The sequence below is a fragment of the Helianthus annuus genome, chromosome 16 (assembly GCF_002127325.2).
Source record: "Helianthus annuus cultivar XRQ/B chromosome 16, HanXRQr2.0-SUNRISE, whole genome shotgun sequence".
Lineage (NCBI taxonomy): Eukaryota > Viridiplantae > Streptophyta > Magnoliopsida > Asterales > Asteraceae > Helianthus > Helianthus annuus.
Genome location: NC_035448.2, coordinates 17,961,183 through 17,982,380, shown reverse-complemented (window position 1 = coordinate 17,982,380; position 21,198 = coordinate 17,961,183). Strand labels below are relative to the sequence as shown.

The window sequence follows — 21,198 nt, the reverse complement described above, 5'->3', positions numbered from 1 at the left end:
ATTGGGTAGATTTTTAGGTAACTAGCTAGGGGTAACAAATGATAGGCTTTTAGGCACAAAATTGGGAAACTAAATGTCCAAACCCCCGCCCCTCTCGCAACCATGCTCATATATATACTTATGAGGTCCAACCCCCCAAATCCCACACTCGCTCACACCAATGACGAGGCTACCTAAATGCCCTTATCCTTTCTACATTCATGTTCAACTAAGGCCTCAAACCGAATTCAAGCACAAGTTCTAATGTACCCCCACCCGTAGCCACTCTCATCAAAGATAAGCATTATCTATGTACAGTGTGACTTCAACTCACCAAGAATGAAAGGGGTATCAAGGGTTGCCGGTGCATCGTTTGGGGTTAATCTAGGGTGTTCAAATTCTCACAATGTTTTGCTTGACTCAAAATTTTCAAAATCTTCAAAAATTTCCCCCCATCCCCACACTTAGGATACATTGACCCCAATGTATGGCTTTAGGAGGCTTTGATCACTAAACCTTTTTCACATCATCCAAAAGCTCAACACTCAAACCACAAATTTCTTTTTGGATTTTTCATTTTATAAATTTTTTTATATTTTTCTTCTTTTTAACACCAACACACCACCGACTAGCACCAACCCAAACACAACATAACAACTAACACCACCCAACCACCCGACCATAAACAAAACAAACTAACAAATATGCACAAAATATACAAGGGAGGAACACAACCTGACTAGTAATAGCGCGGTCCCGGAGGCCCAAAAATGGAAGACATCATGTCATTCCATTCTCCAAATGCAAATGACCCGCTACTACTCCCACCTTGTTGTTGAGCTCCTTCTTGTTGGCGCGGGTCGCTCCATTGTGAGTGATGAAGCTGTGGGGTCGGATACGACACACTACCATCATAAGGTGGTAGAGAGGCATAATCCACATGTTGTGGATCCACAACCACTGGCCGCCCGGCGTGCCAATCTGCATGCAATCTTCTCTCTTGATCATCATGATATCGATTATTCATTTCCACTTCATGGGAATACGCAAGTGTGCGATTCCACGCCTCATTACGATCAAAGCTATGTTTCAAAGACTGCTCTATGCTTGCACTCATCATTGTATTTTGATCATATAACGTCCGCTCCGAACCCGACCATGTTTCAAAAACGGAAGCCGGAGGACGTTGATTTGCGATAACCTCTTGCATAGTGCCCTCATAAGCCCACCCGGGCTCATAAGAACGCTCCGTATAATCGCAAAAAGCGCTACCATAACCTCCACCCGGCCCCCCTTGGCCTATGTTCACATTCACACCACCTTGCGGTTCCTCTACATAATCCTCATCCCTACTCGGGACCTCCGCATCACTCTCGGGTTCTTCATCCTCACCCAGTAGAAGCTCTCTTGCACCCACCTTCAATACTCTCCATCTTTGCCCTTCCGACTTCAATTTATGGTACCGTTCCGATTGCGTGTAAGACCAACCAATCCCCAACTTGTCTAAAGTAAACAACTGATGCCTTTTTGTTGCCCCTCTATCTTCAGACGTAAGTGCCTTTTGTTGCTTCATTAACCCCGTGATGATTCGACAATACGGGATAATGTCTCTTCCTAACTTATTTCGGCAAATCCATAGGTGGTTCATGATTAGATATCGGATGGGAAAGCGTGGAGACCCATGGAGTAGCGAATAGAGAACGGGTACCTTGGGAAACCTCACCTGCTCCTTATCTCCCCTTCGTGGTATGACATTCAAGAGGTAAATCGCCAATAACAACTTTGCTTCGATTCTCAATTTTTTTCGATACAAAACTCCATGATAAGTACCCGGCAAAAACAACGTCGCCAACATGTCATTCCACCGGGGGTGCTTTTCCGGCTTCAACAAAAGGTTATCAAGAGTGGGAATCATGTAGTCACGGGCTGGAAGACTATCATATTTCCCAAGCTTCTTCAACGTATCAAAAGACATCTCCACTGGAATCCCATGCACTTCACCAACTAACTTCATTTGTGATGGCTTTTCATATGTGTTGCACTTCAGAGTTGCCATCCATTCTTGAAATGAACAAGTTGTTTTTATCTTTATCATAACAACTCAATGCTGACTCCCATCCTAGAGCACGAAATTTGCCAAACACACCGAACGGACCAAACTCCACTTCACGAACTTCCCTCTCGCATATAAATGCCGCTGCCTTATTTTTCAACTTATTCATACTGTCATGGTATAAAGTTGGCTGCCAGCCCCGGTTGCTCATCCAATGGACCCGAGTCCCATTTTGGCTTTTCAGCCGGGTCCAACTCCATTTCTTCCTCACTTTCACTTTCACTTTCATCAATTCGACCCATGTATTGTCTCTTCCGTGGTTGTTGTTCCGGCTGTTTGCCCTTTCCCTTTGATGAAGAAGACGAACTAGATCCCTCTTTCTCTTTCGTCTTAACCATTTTCCTACACACATAAAGCAAACAACACAACCAATGCAAACATTTGTCTTTTCTCCCCACAAACATCCCCACACTTGCTTGTTACCATGGTTGTAGATGTTAGTGAACCATAGATTTATCAAAAAAAAAAATTCAAAAATCGGGCATGGTGTCTCTACAATGTAGAGCTTCCCAAAAGTTCACTACTTTAGTCACAAATCCTACCTCTACAACCCATAACCATACTCAAATAACCAATTTCATGACCACATCTAAGAACAAGCAAGTGTATATGAACACATGACAAAAACAACCTTCTTCTCACAATGCATCAACAAAATATAGTAAATAATTTCCATACCTTTGCTTGAAGATGCTAGAATGCTTGTAAATCACAAACTTCAAAAACCCCAAAATTTTTCGGACCTAGGGTTTGGAAATCGGACCCAAAAACTTCGTTTTTTTCTCAAATTTCTTCTCAAAATCAGAAAGTATGTGAGAAATTAGTCAAGATAGACCTAAGTTTCACTTGATTTGGTTGAAAATTGAGAAAGTTATGAAGCTTGAAAGATGAAGAAGGTTTGGGAATTTTGTGGAGAAGGATGAAAGTGATGGTGAGAGAAGAAGAAAGAGAATTGTGTGGATGGGGTTAATTTTCGGAACTGATGATTGTGTTTATTTTTTTATGTAACGCCGGAACCCAAACGACCCTTACATCGCCAGAAGCCACCGTAAATTACGGTGTCATCGTAAATTACGGTGGACTTCTGGCAAACATTCCTGCCGTAACTCAGGGGCATTTCACCGTAAAGACCGAAAACTTTTTACCCCTACCGTAACTTACGGTGCCACCGTAAGTTACGGTGGCACCTAGGCGTTTCTGATTCACTGAAAAATGCTATTTTTAAGTATATTTTTTATATTTTTGCAGTTTTTTCGATGTTTTTTATGTTTTTAAATTTTTTCAAAAATGTGTAAAAATCACCCTATCCCCTCGAAAGTCCCGTGTTGTCCTCAACACAATGTTAGAGCAATTCGTGACCCGAATGTCCCCACACTTGTTTCAAACACAAGATTTAAGCGAATACGGTAATTAAGCAAACTATACAAAACAAAATAAAACAAATGCTACTATTTACACTACCAAACCTGGACCTCTCATGATTGTTCCTCATCGACCGGGCGCAGAATGTAGCCCACTTTGTCAAGCTCCAAGTTGTTTATGTCGTTCCCCTCCAAGTATGGCTTTAACCGGTGACCGTTCACCGTTTGCTGTTTTAACGTTTGCTCATCTTGGATATCTACATCACCAAACCTCCCAACTCTCCGAACGACATACGGGCCCATCCATTTGCTTTTAAGCTTGCCCGCGAACATCTTGAGTCTTGAATTATACAACCAAACCTTTTGACCCACTTCAAAGGTTTTCTTCCTCAACTTCGCATCATGTACTTTCTTAAGTTTGTATTTATACGCCGATGCACATTCATACGCCTCGTCTTTAAGCTCTTCAATTTCACACAATTGTAGCTTCCTTATCTTTCCCGCTTCGTTATAATCCGCATTAACCGTAGTGATCGCCCAATAAGCTCGATGCGCTAACTCCATTGGCAAGTGACAACCCTTTCCATACACCTTCCGGTAAGGTGTTGTGCCAATTGGAGTCTTGAAGGCCGTTCGGTATGCCCACAACGCATCATCCAATTTACTCGACCAATCCTTCCTATCCGTTCTCACCGTCTTCATGAGAATTTCCTTGATTTGACGGTTAGACACCTCGACTTGTCCACTCGTTTGCGGATGGTAAGGTGTGGCAATCCGGTGATTCACGCTATATCTCTTCAACAATTTCCCGAAATTGAAGTTCTTGAAATGCGAACCTCCATCACTTATGATAACTCTTGGAATACCAAAACGGGCGAAGATGTTGGATTGAACGAATTTACAAACAACCGAGTGGTCATTTGTTCTTGTTGCAATGGCTTCAATCCACTTAGAGACATAATCTACCGCCACCAAGATGTATAGAAAACCGTTCGAATTCGGGAAGGGGCCCATAAAGTCAATGCCCCAAACATCAAATATTTCAACAACCAAGATTGGTTGTAATGGCATCTCATCCCTCTTCGATATACTTCCCATCTTTTGGCAATTGATGCAATTTCTTGCGAACTCACATGCGTCTTTGAAAATAGTGGGCCAATAAAACCCACATGAGAGAACCCGGTAACCCGTTTTGTGCCCGCTAAAGTCACCCCCACATGCGGATGAGTGAGCATGGGTCAAAATTTCCAATACCTCCGTTTCGGGCACACACCTCCTAATGACTTGATCCGGTCCGATTTTGAAAAGATCCGGTTCATCCCAAATATATTGTTTCACTTGGACCATGAATTGTTGTCTTCGCTTTTTGGTCCAATGACTTGGGATGGCACCCGTGGCTAGGTAATTTACATAATGAGCGTACCACGGTGCGACAAAGGTGGACACGGCTAGGAGTTGCTCGTCGGGAAAACTTTCATTTATTTCGCTAACATCGTCAATCCCTTCAACCGGAATCCGAGACAAGTGATCCGCCACCACGTTCTCACTTCCCTTTTTATCTCGGATTTCTAAATCAAATTCCTGCAATAACAATACCCACCAAATCAACCGAGGCTTCGCGTCCTTTTTCTCCATCAAGTATCGGACCGCTATGGTCCGAATATACCACGACTTTACTCCCCCAAATATACGAGCGAAACTTATCCAAAGCATACACCACCGCTAGTAATTCCTTCTCGGTTGTGGTGTAATTCAGTTGCGCTTCAGATAACGTTTTGCTCGCATAGTAAATAACCACCGGCTTCCTATCAACCCGTTGACCCAAAACTGCACCAATAGTAGTGTCGCTTGCGTCACACATAATCTCGAATGGCTTTGACCAATCCGGCGGTTGCAAGATGGGAGCTTTGACCAAATGTTCCTTGAAAACAGTAAAAGCTTGCATACACTCATTAGTAAAATCAAATGGGACATCCTTTGGTAACAAGTTTCACAAAGGCTTAGTGATAACACTAAATCCTTTTATGAAACGTCTATAGAACCCCGCGTGTCCCAAAAACGATCTTACCCCCTTAACATTTTTCGGAGGTGGCAAAGATGCTATTACCCGTATTTTTGCCTTATCCACCTCCATTCCCCTTTCCGAAATTACGTGACCCAACACAATGCCTTCTTGCACCATGAAATGACTTTTCTCCCAACTTAGCACTAAATTTTTCTCAACGCACCTTTTTAAAACTTTTTGTAATTCGTTGAGACAAGCATCAAAACTAGTGCCAAAAATGGAGAAATCATCCATAAATACTTCGAGCGACTCTCCAACCATGTCCGAGAAAATACTCATCATACATCGTTGGAAAGTGGCCGGAGCATTGCACAAGCCAAATGGCATTCGCCGAAAAGCAAAAGTGCCATATGGACAAGTGAAGGTGGTCTTGTGTTGGTCATCCGGGTGTATTGCGATTTGATTGTAACCCGAATACCCGTCCAAAAAGCAGTAATATTTTTGACCCGATAATTTTTCAATGATTTGGTCAATAAAAGGTAACGGGAAATGGTCCTTAGAAGTGGCGGCATTCAATTTTCGGTAGTCAATGCATACACGCCACCCGGTGACCGGTCAGGTGACAATTTGTTCACCATTTTCATCTTTGACTACTTGAATGCCGGCCTTCTTAGGCACGACTTGGGTGGGACTCACCCAAGCACTATCCGAAATCGGATAGATAATTCCCGCGTCCAACCATTTAATTACCTCTTTTTTAACTACCTCCCTTAGATTCGGATTCAATCGCCTTTGAGCTTCTCGTGTTGGTTTTGCATCTTTGGTGGTAATGATTTTGTGCATGACAATTGATGGACTAATTCCTTTGAGATCGTCAATCGTCCATCCAATAGCTCCCTTGTTCTCCTTTAACACTTCCAATAAAGCTTGCTCTTGTGCCCAATCCAAATTAGAGGCAATAATGACCGACAAAGTGTCATTATCCCCTAAAAACGCATACTTCAAGTGGCTTGGCAAGTCTTTAAGCTCCAACCTTGGCGGCTCTTCCAATGACGGTTTAGTTCCCGAGTCTATTTCCTCCAGCAAGCTTTCAAATTGGTGAGTCCATGGCGGCCGACCTTCCCTCAAGGCTGATGTGTGTAAAATGCAACATATAAAACACATCAATTAAGGCATAAAACTAACCCTTTTTAAGTACTAATGTTGGAAAAAGAGTGTTTTTGTCTTCCTTTTGTATTTTCAGGATGAAATGAGCTCAAAATCACAAAAGAAGCAAAAAGACCCCTAATTCTATCATAATTACAAGAAAAGGAACAAAAGCAAACTGCCCGGACCCTCAACGGCACCTCCCAAGACAAAGAGAAGAGAACAGATGTCTGAACACGCCCCGTGTCCAGTGAACACGGGGGCGTGCCCAGGAAGCAGCAGAAAAGACAAACCAGTAGAAGCTTCCATTGCTCACCACGGGGCCGTGCCCAGCGGACACGGGGGCGTGTTGAAAGTACAGCAGGCGCATTAATTGTAATTCGCAATTACAATTAATGAAGAGAGAGAATGTCAGACGGGCACGGGGCCGTGTTCAGCGAACACGGGGCCGTGTCCAGCGTTCTGTTCAGCCTATAAATAGAGGAGCTTGGCTTCATTCTCTCTCATCCCTTGGCACACCACCTCTCTCACACTTCATCCACCACCCACCACCACCATAACACCATCATCCACCACCATCATCCATTGTCCATCATAGAGTGTGTGAGTCGTCTCGGGATCCAAGATTGATCGTAAGAGTTCTTGACAATCAAGGCCATGTTTGCCTAAGTCTCTTACATCACTTGGTGAAGACAAGTGTTTAGTATAATACTTTTTATTTTTAATCTTTTGCACTTTTTATTTGGTTTTGTATTAATGACTTTAATAACTAGTTACTTATGTTGAAGGTGATCTTTCCTTATCGTTTGTCCGTGGTGTCTTGGCATTATTTTACTGTCTATATAAAATAAAAGATTTTCACCATTCATATCTCCACGGTCTATATGGAGGTATGTTGGCTACCTGGTCGGGGGTTAAGGGAACGGTTTGGTAAAGGTCTTGCCCTTGTTCAGCGTTTAGAGGTCCTGCTTGGGACCTGGGTCAAATTTAGTAGGATCTCCTTCAATGCCCATAGGTATTGGATGGCGGGGATCCAAACTCTTTGACCCCCTCATAAGCTAACTACTATTAATACTATAACCCGGCTATTTAGGACTGTATCCCTGCTGACTCAGACTACTTAGCCGAGGGTAACGTCACCGCCAAAAGCGGGGCCTACCATAATTTGCATTAATAACTTAATTCATTATCTTTCAATAATCCAACCCTTTAGGATTGTATCCTTGCTGACTCAAACTACTGGGTTGAGGGTAACGTCACCTCCGAAAAAGGGGCCTACTACAATAACTAAGATAATCTCTTAAACAAGTGCAAAAGTGCGAAAATAATCAAAGGTTATACTAATACACGTGTCGGATCCAAGTGATTCATCTTGTCTATCTGTTTTTATTTTATTTTTCAGCATTTAGTTAGTTTTTATTTTTCTTAGTTTAAAACATTTTTCTAACTTTTTGATTTGATTAGACGTTGAGGATAAACCGGTATTAAAAGCTCTTGTGTCCTTGGACGACCTCGGTATCTTACCAACACTATACTACGTCCACGATGGGTGCACTTGCCCATATGTGTGTTTAGTGTTGGTAAATATCGTGTTTTATAAATTTAAAACTTGGCTAAAAGTGTAAAAAGGGCTTAAAAATATATCTAAAATTATATTACACTACACGCACATCAAGTTTTTGGCGCCGCTGCCGGGGACACAAGGATTTTAAGAAAGTTAGGAATCAACGGCCTAATCATCTTTTTTTTTTTCTTTAATTTTTAGGATTTTTGTTAGATTTTTCAGCTTCTGCAGAGCTCAGCACGGGGCCGTGCCCGCTGAACACGCCCCCGTGCCCAATCATTGGAACTGGCAATCCTGTTTTATATCAGACAGTAGGCTGAACACGGGGCCGTGTCCACTCAACACGCCCCCGTGCCCAAGATTCAGTTGCTGAAAACAGAACCGTTTGATCCCGGCGGTTGGTAACTTCTGATACAAACATGAGTAATAGTGATTCTTTTTACTTTCGGCACTCTTATGGTTTGTGGTGTCAAATATGTGGAGGCGAACATGAGGAATTAAAATGTTTCTTCCTCACTTATAGGCCACACTATATAGACCCACCAATTCCTTGTAGCCTTAAGAGGGGCGAAAGTAAAAATAAACACTATTTCTCCCTCGAATGCGCCCAACCGGATATTCTAGGAGATATGCTCCTTGACGAGCTATTTCAACTAGAAGAACTACTTCTAAATTGGTCAAAAGAACTTAGGAAGGATTTCTTAGATCCATCCCAAGAAGATGACCATAAGGAAATGTTGGAACCGCATTCTGACAACCTCGTTGCTCCCGAAAATACCTTTCTTCCTAGACAAGACGTGGACGATAGTCGTCCCTGTGCCGATTGTGCCGTGAAGGACTCCCCATCGACCTCGTTCGGTGCATACATAGACCTGAGCGATTCGGCATACACCTTCTTTAACGAGAGCCCGGGAAAGGGTTGGACTTGTCCACCTAGAATGAAAATAGGAATTACCCTCACCGACAACCTCTTGCGTTCTCGCCTTAGTATAGGACAATTAAGGTATCTTAGGCACTTTGGGGTTGTTCCAACAAGTCAGGAGCCACCCGATATAAGTAAGCGCCTTAGAAAAGACAAAACTCCACGAGACAGTCCTCCGACACGGGGCCGTGTCCGGTCACCACGACCCCGTCTTCGCTCAGAAGATTTTCTGCTGATTCTGTCAGAATACGGACAAAATGTGTCAGGATTTTCTCTGCACACGGGGCCGTGTCCGGCGGACACGGGGCCGTGTTCAGTGTGCTGTCGTTTTCTTTAAATGCAGCCTCAATCCTGCTCATTTTTGACCACTCCACCAAGCAGAGATCCTTGGAATCTTCACATATACCATCCTAGGTAAGTACCAAAAGAAGGTTCCTAAGGACCATCTTATCTTCTCCACTTTTGTGCATTTCCTCTTCTTCCAAAAATTTTTCAAACCCTACCTCCATGGAAGCTTGGAAACCCATGATTCCAACCTTCTATGCAAGGTTTGTAGGAATTTTCGCTAGGGATTCTTGTCTAAAGTTAGTTCCATAACTGTGTTTTTAAATTATCTAAGCTCATAACACGACAAAAGTATATAGAAATAATTTAAAAACCTAGAACCACTAGACAAAAATTCCTGCAGACAGTGAACACGGGGCCGTGCTCACTAAGCACGGGGCCGTGTTCGAGGTACTGTTTTGTAAAAATTTAGTTCCTCGGCTTGTTTCGCAGAAAATGGCCAGCCGGAACAGCGGAGCATCTTCAAGGAATAACCGAAATGGAAGGAGATCGTCCACCGCAGAGGATTCCCTAGTAAACTACGTTTACGCTTTAAGGGAAGCCGTGGACGAATTGACAAGTGTAGAAGAAGCTTTAGTGGATCGCGTTAATCATCTGACGATAAGTTTGGAGGGCTGCCTGCAAGAAGTAAACCTTCTGCACCAAAGGATAAACCTTCTTGCTTCCCCGCCCTTGGTTCCGGTGATTACACACAGGGCGTGGAATGTGGTACCCGAGGTTATCATTCCAGCAGAATGGCACGCCTTGCACCAAGTATCGCAACCAAGGGTAGTGCAAGGAGTCCCGGTAAGCGCTCCTCCTCAAGATACCGACGAGAATGAAGCTACCTTCTACCTCCCAAGGGAGATAGAAGAATGGCTTTGAGTGAGAACCTAGGAGCCATGGGCTGAAGAATGTTTCTACATCGGGAAGTTATTCCCGAAATTTTCCTAAATAAGTAGAACCTTTATGATAACCTTATGTATCCCTTAGCTAATTAACTATATTTATGTAAACTCTCTATTAGCAATGTTATGATGGTTTTTTATGATTTATGGACTCATGGTGGTAATGGATGAAAAAGGGAACGAGAAAAAATGGAACCATGCAGAAGAACAGAACAAACCGACAAAAATCTCAATAACAGAAGGCTCCACACGGGCCGTGCCCAACCAACACGGCCCCGTGCTGAGCCCCCTGCAGGAAATCACCCAGTTCAGGTAACTGGACACGGGCCGTGTTCAGCGAACACGCCCCCGTGTCCAGGCTTCTGTTTCAATTCTATAATTTTCGTTACTGGCACTTGACCACGGGGCCGTGCCCGGTCAACACGGGGCCGTGTCCAGAGTGCCAGTAACACAAATCTTTGTTTATAAACACACTTTTACATATTCTAATCAACCAAAAACTCTATTTTTGGACACATTGAGGACAATGTGTAATTTAAGTGTGGGGGGGATGCTAAAACCTTGGAATTTTGCAAAATCCTAAAACAAGCCTTACACAAAACTCTATTGGAACCGCTAAACACCCCAAATTTTTTTTTTTTCAAAAACTTTTTCATTTTTTTTATTTATTTACTTGTCTTAGTTTAAGTTGGGAATAACAAGTTATAAAAGGGTTATATTTTTACAAACTTACAACCGATAGCATCGTGATAAAAAGAACTAACATAAGAAAATTATGAAACGGTATAACAAGTCTAGCTAAAATTCGATTATATATGCTTGTTCACATTAAAAACCCATTCCCACAAAAAGTGAGTTTTGAGCCTTTATTGAGCATAAAAATACACATATTTTAGATTAAATGCTCATTTTTCGTTTCTTGTGTGAATAGCCGCTCGGTTTTTACAAATCTAGAACTTGCCACGACGATACATTCCCGGTCCTTACCAACTTAAACCCAAGTAAGTAAATGATGGAGGCATTAGGACTAACTATTTTTCTTTCAAAACCTTTATTTTTCATTTTTTTTACCTACCCAAAAATCCCCCTAGAAAACCCCTTTGAGCCTAAACCTTTCATTTCATTACCCCTAAAACAATTTTCTACCCATCAAAAACCTTTTCATTTTTTCACCTTTATTTTAGTAACATACTCGGTTTTTCATAAACATACCCTTACGTGATCAAAAAAAAAAAAAAAAAAAAAAAAAAAAATTGTTGAAGTCAAAAACAAACATAAGCTACAAAAAGCTTGTTTGGAGAAATACTTCAAAAATAAATGTCACCAAAAATAAGGTATTTTACGAAAACCGACACTTGTTACGATTTTCGCCCTTTTTACTAACTACTAACCAACCACCCACCTTTAAACCCAAGCCTTCACCCCAAAAGACCTCTTGATATTTACAAAGGTAAAAAGTTAAAAAGGAGGAGGATTGATCGCTTGGCAAGCATATGGAAAATGTAAATCCGTGCCGCTCTCGAGCGATTCACTTAAATATACACCTTCGGCCGAGTGATTGAGTGATCTCCCGTGAGGTATGTGAACTTGTATATAAATGGAATTTTAATAAGGCATGCTATGCCAAATTAAGTAGTTTATCTTATGAAAAGTTCAAAATAAACCATGACGAATAAGATTGTAAATAAAATAAAAATAGAACCTATACAAACCTTGGATTCCCGACACTCTAGGACAAGTTAAAAAAAAAAAAAAAAAAAAAAAAAAAAAAAAAAAACTTCTCTTCTACCTATTCCATTTGGGAGTGTAAGCCACATTAAAAGAGTTTTGCTTGAGGACAAGCAAAAGTTCAAGTGTGGGGGTATTTGATGTGTGTAAAATGCAACATATAAAACACATCAATTAAGGCATAAAACTAACCCTTTTTAAGTACTAATGTTGGAAAAAGAGTGTTTTTGTCTTCCTTTTGTATTTTCAGGATGAAATGAGCTCAAAATCACAAAAGAAGCAAAAAGACCCCTAATTCTATCATAATTACAAGAAAAGGAACAAAAGCAAACTGCCCGGACCCTCAACGGCACCTCCCAAGACAAAGAGAAGAGAACAGATGTCTGAACACGCCCCGTGTCCAGTGAACACGGGGGCGTGCCCAGGAAGCAGCAGAAAAGACAAACCAGTAGAAGCTTCCATTGCTCACCACGGGGCCATGCCCAGCGGACACGGGGGCGTGTTGAAAGTACAGCAGGCGCATTAATTGTAATTCGCAATTACAATTAATGAAGAGAGAGAATGTCAGACGGGCACGGGGCCGTGTTCAGCGAACACGGGGCCGTGTCCAGCGTTCTGTTCAGCCTATAAATAGAGGAGCTTGGCTTCATTCTCTCTCATCCCTTGGCACACCACCTCTCTCACACTTCATCCACCACCCACCACCACCATAACACCATCATCCACCACCATCATCCATTGTCCATCATAGAGTGTGTGAGTCGTCTCGGGATCCAAGATTGATCGTAAGAGTTCTTGACAATCAAGGCCATGTTTGCCTAAGTCTCTTACATCACTTGGTGAAGACAAGTGTTTAGTATAATACTTTTTATTTTTAATCTTTTGCACTTTTTATTTGGTTTTGTATTAATGACTTTAATAACTAGTTACTTATGTTGAAGGTGATCTTTCCTTATCGTTTGTCCGTGGTGTCTTGGCATTATTTTACTGTCTATATAAAATAAAAGATTTTCACCATTCATATCTCCACGGTCTATATGGAGGTATGTTGGCTACCTGGTCGGGGGTTAAGGGAACGGTTTGGTAAAGGTCTTGCCCTTGTTCAGCGTTTAGAGGTCCTGCTTGGGACCTGGGTCAAATTTAGTAGGATCTCCTTCAATGCCCATAGGTATTGGATGGCGGGGATCCAAACTCTTTGACCCCCTCATAAGCTAACTACTATTAATACTATAACCCGGCTATTTAGGACTGTATCCCTGCTGACTCAGACTACTTAGCCGAGGGTAACGTCACCGCCAAAAGCGGGGCCTACCATAATTTGCATTAATAACTTAATTCATTATCTTTCAATAATCCAACCCTTTAGGATTGTATCCTTGCTGACTCAAACTACTGGGTTGAGGGTAACGTCACCTCCGAAAAAGGGGCCTACTACAATAACTAAGATAATCTCTTAAACAAGTGCAAAAGTGCGAAAATAATCAAAGGTTATACTAATACACGTGTCGGATCCAAGTGATTCATCTTGTCTATCTGTTTTTATTTTATTTTTCAGCATTTAGTTAGTTTTTATTTTTCTTAGTTTAAAACATTTTTCTAACTTTTTGATTTGATTAGACGTTGAGGATAAACCGGTATTAAAAGCTCTTGTGTCCTTGGACGACCTCGGTATCTTACCAACACTATACTACGTCCACGATGGGTGCACTTGCCCATATGTGTGTTTAGTGTTGGTAAATATCGTGTTTTATAAATTTAAAACTTGGCTAAAAGTGTAAAAAGGGCTTAAAAATATATCTAAAATTATATTACACTACACGCACATCAAAGGCCATGGCATCTTGCTTTTCTTCTTCAACCGGTAGTGCATAAGCATCTACCTGTTCAGAAAAATCACACAAACAAACTTCCATACCATCCTCCTCATACTCATGCGGTTTGCATCCTTCAACTATATCTGCCATGAAACACTCATCATCACCATTAGCATTAGAATTGTTAGTGAAAACATTCAAACGCATTTTTCGATTTCCAAAAGTCATATCGACTGTACTAAATCTACAATCGATGACAGCATGTGCGGTGCTCAAAAATGGCCGACCCAAAATTACATTTTGTTGTTGCTTTGGGTCCGCGGACGAGTAGTCCGAAACTAGAAAGTCAACCGGGTAGTAGAACTCATCAATTTTAACAATTACATTTTGAACCATCCCCCGGGGTAACTTATGAGACAAATCGGCCAAAACAACCATTGTCTCCACTCTTGCTAACGGACCAAAATCATATTTGTCATATAAGCCCCCTGGTAAAATGCTAACCCCGGCTCCAAGATCTAACAACGCCTTTGCCATTTGAAAATTACCCACTTGAATGTTAATTAATGGCGTGCCCGGGTCTTGGAACTTAGGAGGAAGCTCCCCATTCAAAACTGCGCTCACTTGACCGGTCAAGTCTACCCGCTTAGGCATCTTTTTCTTTCGTTGTCGTTTTTGTGTACACAATTCCTTAAGAAATTTAGCATAAGCGGGTACTTGTTTTATTGCATCAAGGAGTGGAAGGTTGATTTTCACTTGTTTAAACATGTCCCACAATTCTTCTTTTTGGGGACCTCTTGATGCAATAAAATTTTTCCTACCCGGGTCAAGTAAAGCCGATAGAAACGGGACTTGACTCGGTTCACCCTCAACTTTTTCATTGTTTTCCTTTTCACCCAACCCCGGTTTTTTAACATTTGATTCTTTAGATTTAACCGGTGAAACTTCATCATCACTTTCATTACCCGTGATATCTTCAACTACCCCCTCGATCACACCCGGTGACAAATTAGCCTTAAATTCTTTGCCACTTCTCAAAACACTAACATGACTAATATTAACATTACCTCGTGACGAACCATGTGAAGGATTTACCTTGGTGTCGCTAGGAAATTGACCCTTGCCTTTCTTCAACTCCGCCACATCGGTTGCCAATTGACCCATTTGGGTTGTTAGTGATTGGATGCTCTTGTCACGAACTTCATCCTTTTGCATTCGGACCTCATCGAGTTGATTTCGCTTTTGCATATCTTGTTGCATAGCCCGAAGCATATCCATGACTTCATTTCCGCTTGATGAAGGTTGACCCGAACCACTTTGACCCGTTTGTTGAAATTGCCCTTGGTACCCATAATTGTTTCCACCTCTATAGTTGCCTTGATTATATTGTTGACGAGGTGCAAAGTTACCTTGAGCTCCTTGAAAATTTGGGTTAGCTTGGTTCGCCGCGTTCCCATAGCGAAAATTCGGATGATTTCGTAACCCGGGGTGGTATGTATTCGAGTTCATGTTGAAATTTCGACCACCCCCTCCTTGAATTGCATTAACCTCTTCTACTTGCTCATCAACCAAACCCACTACACAAACTTCCGCCGTGTGACCTATTTCGTTGCAATTTCTGCACACGTTGTACACTTGGTTCGTGGTTTGAACGTTGCCACTCTCAACTCCATGCACTTGGGGCCTTTGAATCACATGCCTTGCCCTTCTTGAAGATTGAGCTTTTCTCTTCGAATTCACCGCCATTTGTTCTAAAAATGCCCAATCAACATGTTCATAATTGGTACCGAATGTACCATTAGTGATGGACATTAGATCCCGTGCATCCTCCGAACTCAACCCTTCATGAAACGCATTCAACAATTCCCAAAGTTGAATCCCGTGATGAGGGCAATTCCGTAACATCATGTTGAACCTCTCAAACGCTTCGTGAAACATTTCCCCCGATTGTTGTTGGAAACTTCTCAAACCTCTTCTAGCATCGTTGGTCTTTTGAGAAGTGTAATATTCATCCAAGAATATTTGTTGCATGTCGGCCCATGTAAAAATGGACGCGGAGGGCAATGTATGAAACCATCTCTTCGCTTTGTCTTCAAGGGAAAACTGAAAAAGGACCAACTTAACATCATCCGCAGAAAACCCTTGACTTTCAATAATATTGCAAATGGAGTCATATGTCTCCAAATGAAAGTAGGGTTCTTCCGTTGCTAACCCTTTGAACTTTGGTAAACTTTGGAGAGCGGTTGTTCTAACTTCAAAGGTTCTTCCATCCGCTCGATGAGGAATCACTACCGGCGAAGGATTGTTAGTGGTAATTGGCCGGAAGTGAGCTTCAATTCCCCGTACTACTTCCCTTTGATGTCTTTGAGGTGCGCCCAATGGTGCCCTTGGTTGACCCATTTGCCCTTGCATAGGCCCTTGAGGAACAAACGGTGGTTGATATTGATGTTGATGCATTGGTTGTTGTGGAATCGGCCCTTGAAATTGAGGTTGCATGTTTTGAGGCCGCACTTGTTGTAACGGTGTAGGGCGTTGCAATTGTGGCCCTTGCGGTCTAATATGTTGCACTCCAACCGGTAGTCTACCCATATTTTGAAATTGTTGAATGGGTTGACTTTGCTGACCCGCTTCGCCTTGTAACCCCGAATATCCTCCATCCCCCCATAGTAAAAACCTTCTTCTTCATATCCCCTAAATTCCTCTTCATACCCATCATCATAACCATCCCCTTGAACTCCCGAAGATTTCCCGAAGGGAAGAGTTGAATATTGAAACCCCGATTGGTTTTGTGGTCTAAAAGATGGCATAGCATGCACAATAGTTGAATTTGGTGCGATTGTGAAATTAGAGGATGATTGACCCGTAGTTGGGGGAAAGAAATGGGAAAGTGGTGGGATTGTGGTAGAAGGGCTAAAGGTAATAACGGGTTCAACTTGGGTAGTGATTGGTTGTGTGGCATTGGTTGGTGTGACTTCGGTTGTGGTGTTAGGTATGGTGGTGTTTGGTGATGGTTGTGTGACAGTAGGTGTGAAAATTGAGGTCGTTTGACCCGTTGTGGGTGGTACTTGAGATTCTTGCATGATGTTTCTTGGTGTAATGGGTGAAGTAGGTGAACCAACAATTTTGTTTTCACGTAATAGAACTATGTTTTACCTCAATGTTCTTTCAATTTCCGGATCGAACGATAGCGGTGACGACTTGTGAGAGCCTCTAGTATGCATACACCTGAAAGTACCTGCACACTAAACACAACTAGCGTAAACCCGAAAATAACAAACAAAACTACTAAATTAACACACGTTGCGCACTACTCCCCGGCAACGGCGCCAAAATTTGACGTGCTGTCGTAGGTACACGCAAATTTAATCCAAATACAACTAATAGCTAGCGGTAAGTGGGTATCGAACTCAGGGAGTATGTGGAAAATGTGTGATTTTATAGCTTTGCACTTAAACTAAAATTAAACTAAAATGCAGAAATTAAAATTCAAGAGTTGATTGTTTTGGTTTTAAGAACTAATATTAACTACTTAGATTGCAAATCAAAGATTAAGTTTGTAAACAGATTAGGAACAAGCGACCATCTTAGGATTCGGTTTCTTTTAACAATTGTGTGAAATTCCAACTAGAAAGAGTTACATAGACATAACTCACGCATAAATAATTGACGTGATAAAAGGGAACAAAGTACTCGGATTATATAAACGCGAGGTTGATTCCCGATGATCAATTAATCAATAACCAACCCTAACCCTTCCCATAATATCTCGATTGCCAACGGCACCAAGAACGTACGATTGAGACTAGAAATTGCAATATCAATTAATAAGCTACGAACAATTATGCATACACCATGACAATCAAGCAAATACAAGTTATCATTCTAGAAATAACGGAACAAACACACAAAAGTCTAGAGAAACCTTCACCTAAGATGAATAAAACATGATTTCTTTTTGTAGTTTAGTTTACAAAGATATATTGTGTTTGTGGTTTGTCTAGTAAACACGGATTGTCTGTTCGAGGCCAATCACTGGACAAGTTTATAATGTGAGATTATGTTTTTGGTTTACTTTTTTATCCGTTTTCTTTGGGTTAGCTAGACCCTTTTTGCCCCACAGCTGGGCTTTTGGCATGTTTGATATGCTTTGTACACGTGTGTTTGCCTGTTAATTAGGTTTTATGGTGTTTCCAGGCACTTCTGCCTAGGTATAATACCCGCTATTTTGTCAATAGAGGACATGCTAACTGTCCGTTTTTCATTTACTTCTTGGGGATTAAACTTCGCAGCACAAATTGTTACAAAAGATCCGTCCTTGGGGGAACCCCGGATTAATAGTTATCTGTTACAAAAGTGGCTCTTGGCCATTTTTTCTGGGGGTAGACCCCTTACATGTGATATTTCCTAAGCTGCATGAGGTTCCATGTCCTGGGGACCTCCTCGCCTTGGAGTGTTTCCAATTTGCAGCTCCCCTTGTCGTTTGCCCATATGACTCGGTAAGGCCCCTCCCAGTTGGGGCCTAGCTTTCCGGTGTTCTCCTGCAAGCTGGCTTCATTTGCTCTTAGGACTAGATCCCCTGGGACGAGGTTGAGCTTTTTCATCTTGGCGTTGTAATAACTTTCCAGTTGCCTCTTGTATTTGGCCTCCCTGATTGCTGCTACTTCTCTTCTTTCTTCCAAAAGGTTTAGGTTCATCCGGAGGTTTTGCTCATTCTCCTCCTCCCGGAGCCTCATTCGGGCAGTTGGGGATCCTATCTCGGCCGGGATGACAGCCTTTGTTCCGTAGGTTAGGCTGAAAGGAGTTTCCCCATTGCAATCTTTAGGAGTGGTCCTATATGCCCATAACACGAATGGTAGTTCCTCCAGCCATCCTTTTTGTTTCTCCCGAGTCTTCCCTTCATTCCCTTGATGACACTTTGGTTAGCTCTTTCTACTAATCCATTACTTTGGGCATGAGTGACGGAGGTAAACACTTGTTGGATGTGCATCTGCTCGCACCACGGCTTAAAAGGTCTTCCAGCAAATTGGACGCTATTATCACTCACTAGTTCCTTTGGGACCCCGTATCTGCAGATGATGTTGTCTAATACAAACCGCCTCATCTGTTCCCCAGTTATTTTTGCCAAGGGCTTTGCCTCGATCCATTTGGTAAAATAATCGATGGCCACTACCACATACTTGACTCCTCCTGCACCTTCCGGGAATGGCCCGATTATGTCGATAGCCCACTTTTGGAAGGGCCAGGACGTTGAGAATTGTATCATGGGGTGTTTGTGTCGATGGGTCATCGGTGCATGTACCTGACAATTGTCACACTTCTTAATCTCCTCGGATGCCGTTTCATACATTCGTGGCCAATAGAACCCCGCATTCATCGCCTTTGTTACTATCGTCCTTGGCCCCGAATGCATTCCACAAATCCCCTCATGCATCTCCTTGATCACATACTCAGCCTCTTCCATATCAACACATTTCAGGGATGGGCCTAGGTATGATCTTCGGTATAACTCCCCATCAATCAACTCATACTGCAGGGCCTTGACCCTTACCTTTCTGGCTGCCCACTCCCTCTCCGGAAAGGTTCCGTCTCTGAGGAACTTTATAATTGGTGTCATCCATGTTTCCTGAGTACTTTCAACTGCAGCCACCTCCTTCGTGCTAAGGGAAGGAGAGGTCAGGACTTCCACTTTAACTTCCCTAGCAAGATGGTCGATTGCTACTGAGGCCAGCTTACTGAGGGCGTCAGACTTTCTGTTTCTCCCTCGGGGGATGTATTCTAACATGAAGGTTTTGAATGCTTCAGCTGTTTCCTTTACTTTTGCCACGTACTGAGCCATGATGTTGTCTTTGGCTTCATACTCCCCTTGGTATTGTTTAACCACCAGCTGTGAATCGGTGCTGGCTTCCACATGTCTTGCTTTCATTTTTTGTGCTAGCCTCATCCCTGCCAGAAGGGCTTCATACTCTGCGGTATTGTTGGTGTTTTCGAAATCTAATCTTATGGCATAAGTCAACTCAACCCCCTCAAGACTTACCAAGGTGATGCCCGCTCCACTTCCTTCCTCGCTAGAGGCTCCGTCTGTGAATATTTTCCACACAGCCTTGTCTTCTTCCTCTTTCTCTTTTCTTTCTAAGGCCTCCCATTTCTGGAGTTCTTTTTCTTCGTCCTCCGGGACCTCTGCTAAAAAGTCGGCCAATATTTGTCCCTTTATGGCTGTTTTGGGCTTGAACTCCAGGGAGTGTTCTCCCAGCTCTACGGCCCACTTAGCCAGTCGTCCGGACAGTTCTGGCCTCTTGAGCACCTTCTGGAGGGGCTGATCGGTCATCAAAGTGATCTTGTGTCCCTGGAAGTACCTTCTGAGCCTTCGGGATGCGAAAACGAGGGTTAACGCCAATTTTTCCAGGGGCATGTAACGCTCCTCGGGACCTTTAAGCGTTCTACTGATGAAGTATATTAGTATTTTCTTCCCCTCACGTTCCACCATCATGACCGCGCTTATGGTTGTCTTTGAGGCCGACAAATACAGGAGCAGGTGTTCCCCAGGTACTGGGGTGGCCAGGGTTGGGAGCTGGCAGATATAGTTCTTCATTTCTTGGAAAGCAGTTTCTGAATTTGTTTGTTTGAAGGCAATCCTTCAGCACCTTCATGAAGGGGAGAGTCCTGTCAGCCACTTTTGATAGAAAGCGGTTCAGCGCAATCAGTCTTCCGTTTAGCTGCTGGATATCTTTTAAGGACCTGGGAGATCTCATTTCTGCCACGGCTTGGGTTTTCTCAGGGTTGGCTTTGATTCCACCCTTGGTGACCACTACCCCCAGGAATCTTCCTTCCTCTACCCCAAAACAGCACTTTCCGGGGTTTAATTTCATATTCACATCTTGCATGGTGCCGAGGGTCTCGGCTATGTCATCTATCATGGCCATTTCTGTCAGGCTTTTGATAACGATGTCATCAACATATACCTCCAGGTTCCTTCCTCGTTGTTCCCTGAAGAGGGTGTTCATGAATCTCTGATATGTGGCCCCAGCGTTTTTAAGACCGAAGGGCATTTTGGTATAGCAAAATGTCTCCCCGTCTGTAATGAAGGCAGTTTTTTCTTCGTCCTCTATTGACATCTGGATCTGATGGTATCCTTTGTAGGCATCCAGGAAGCATTTCAGGGGGTACTGAGACAAAGAGTCCACCTGGTAACAGTCCTTGGGACATGCTTTGTTTAGATCCTGGAAGTCAATGCACATCCTCCATCCCCCGTCTTTCTTTTGAACCATGACTGGGTTGGCGACCTAGGATGGGTACTTGACCTCCCTGACTATGCCTGCTCTGAGTAGTTTTCTGGT

The 21,198-nt window shown here is 42.7% G+C and overlaps 2 protein-coding genes across 2 annotated transcripts; both read right to left on the bottom strand.

Annotated features, from left to right (window-relative positions):
* Window positions 1-13,858: 13,858 nt before the first annotated feature.
* On the bottom strand, window positions 13,859-16,453 carry LOC110919006. The gene is made up of 3 exons (XM_022163287.1): window positions 14,960-16,453; window positions 14,162-14,878; window positions 13,859-13,930 (listed from the first exon to the last, which is right to left on the bottom strand). The coding sequence occupies exons 1-3, from the start codon at window positions 16,451-16,453 to the stop codon at window positions 13,859-13,861; spliced, it is 2,283 nt and encodes a 760-aa protein (XP_022018979.1).
* A 2,197-nt stretch (window positions 16,454-18,650) lies between these two features.
* On the bottom strand, window positions 18,651-20,273 carry LOC110919007. Its single transcript, XM_022163288.1, has one exon. It carries the CDS (start codon window positions 20,271-20,273, stop codon window positions 18,651-18,653), a length of 1,623 nt encoding a protein of 540 aa, XP_022018980.1.
* Window positions 20,274-21,198: the final 925 nt, after the last annotated feature.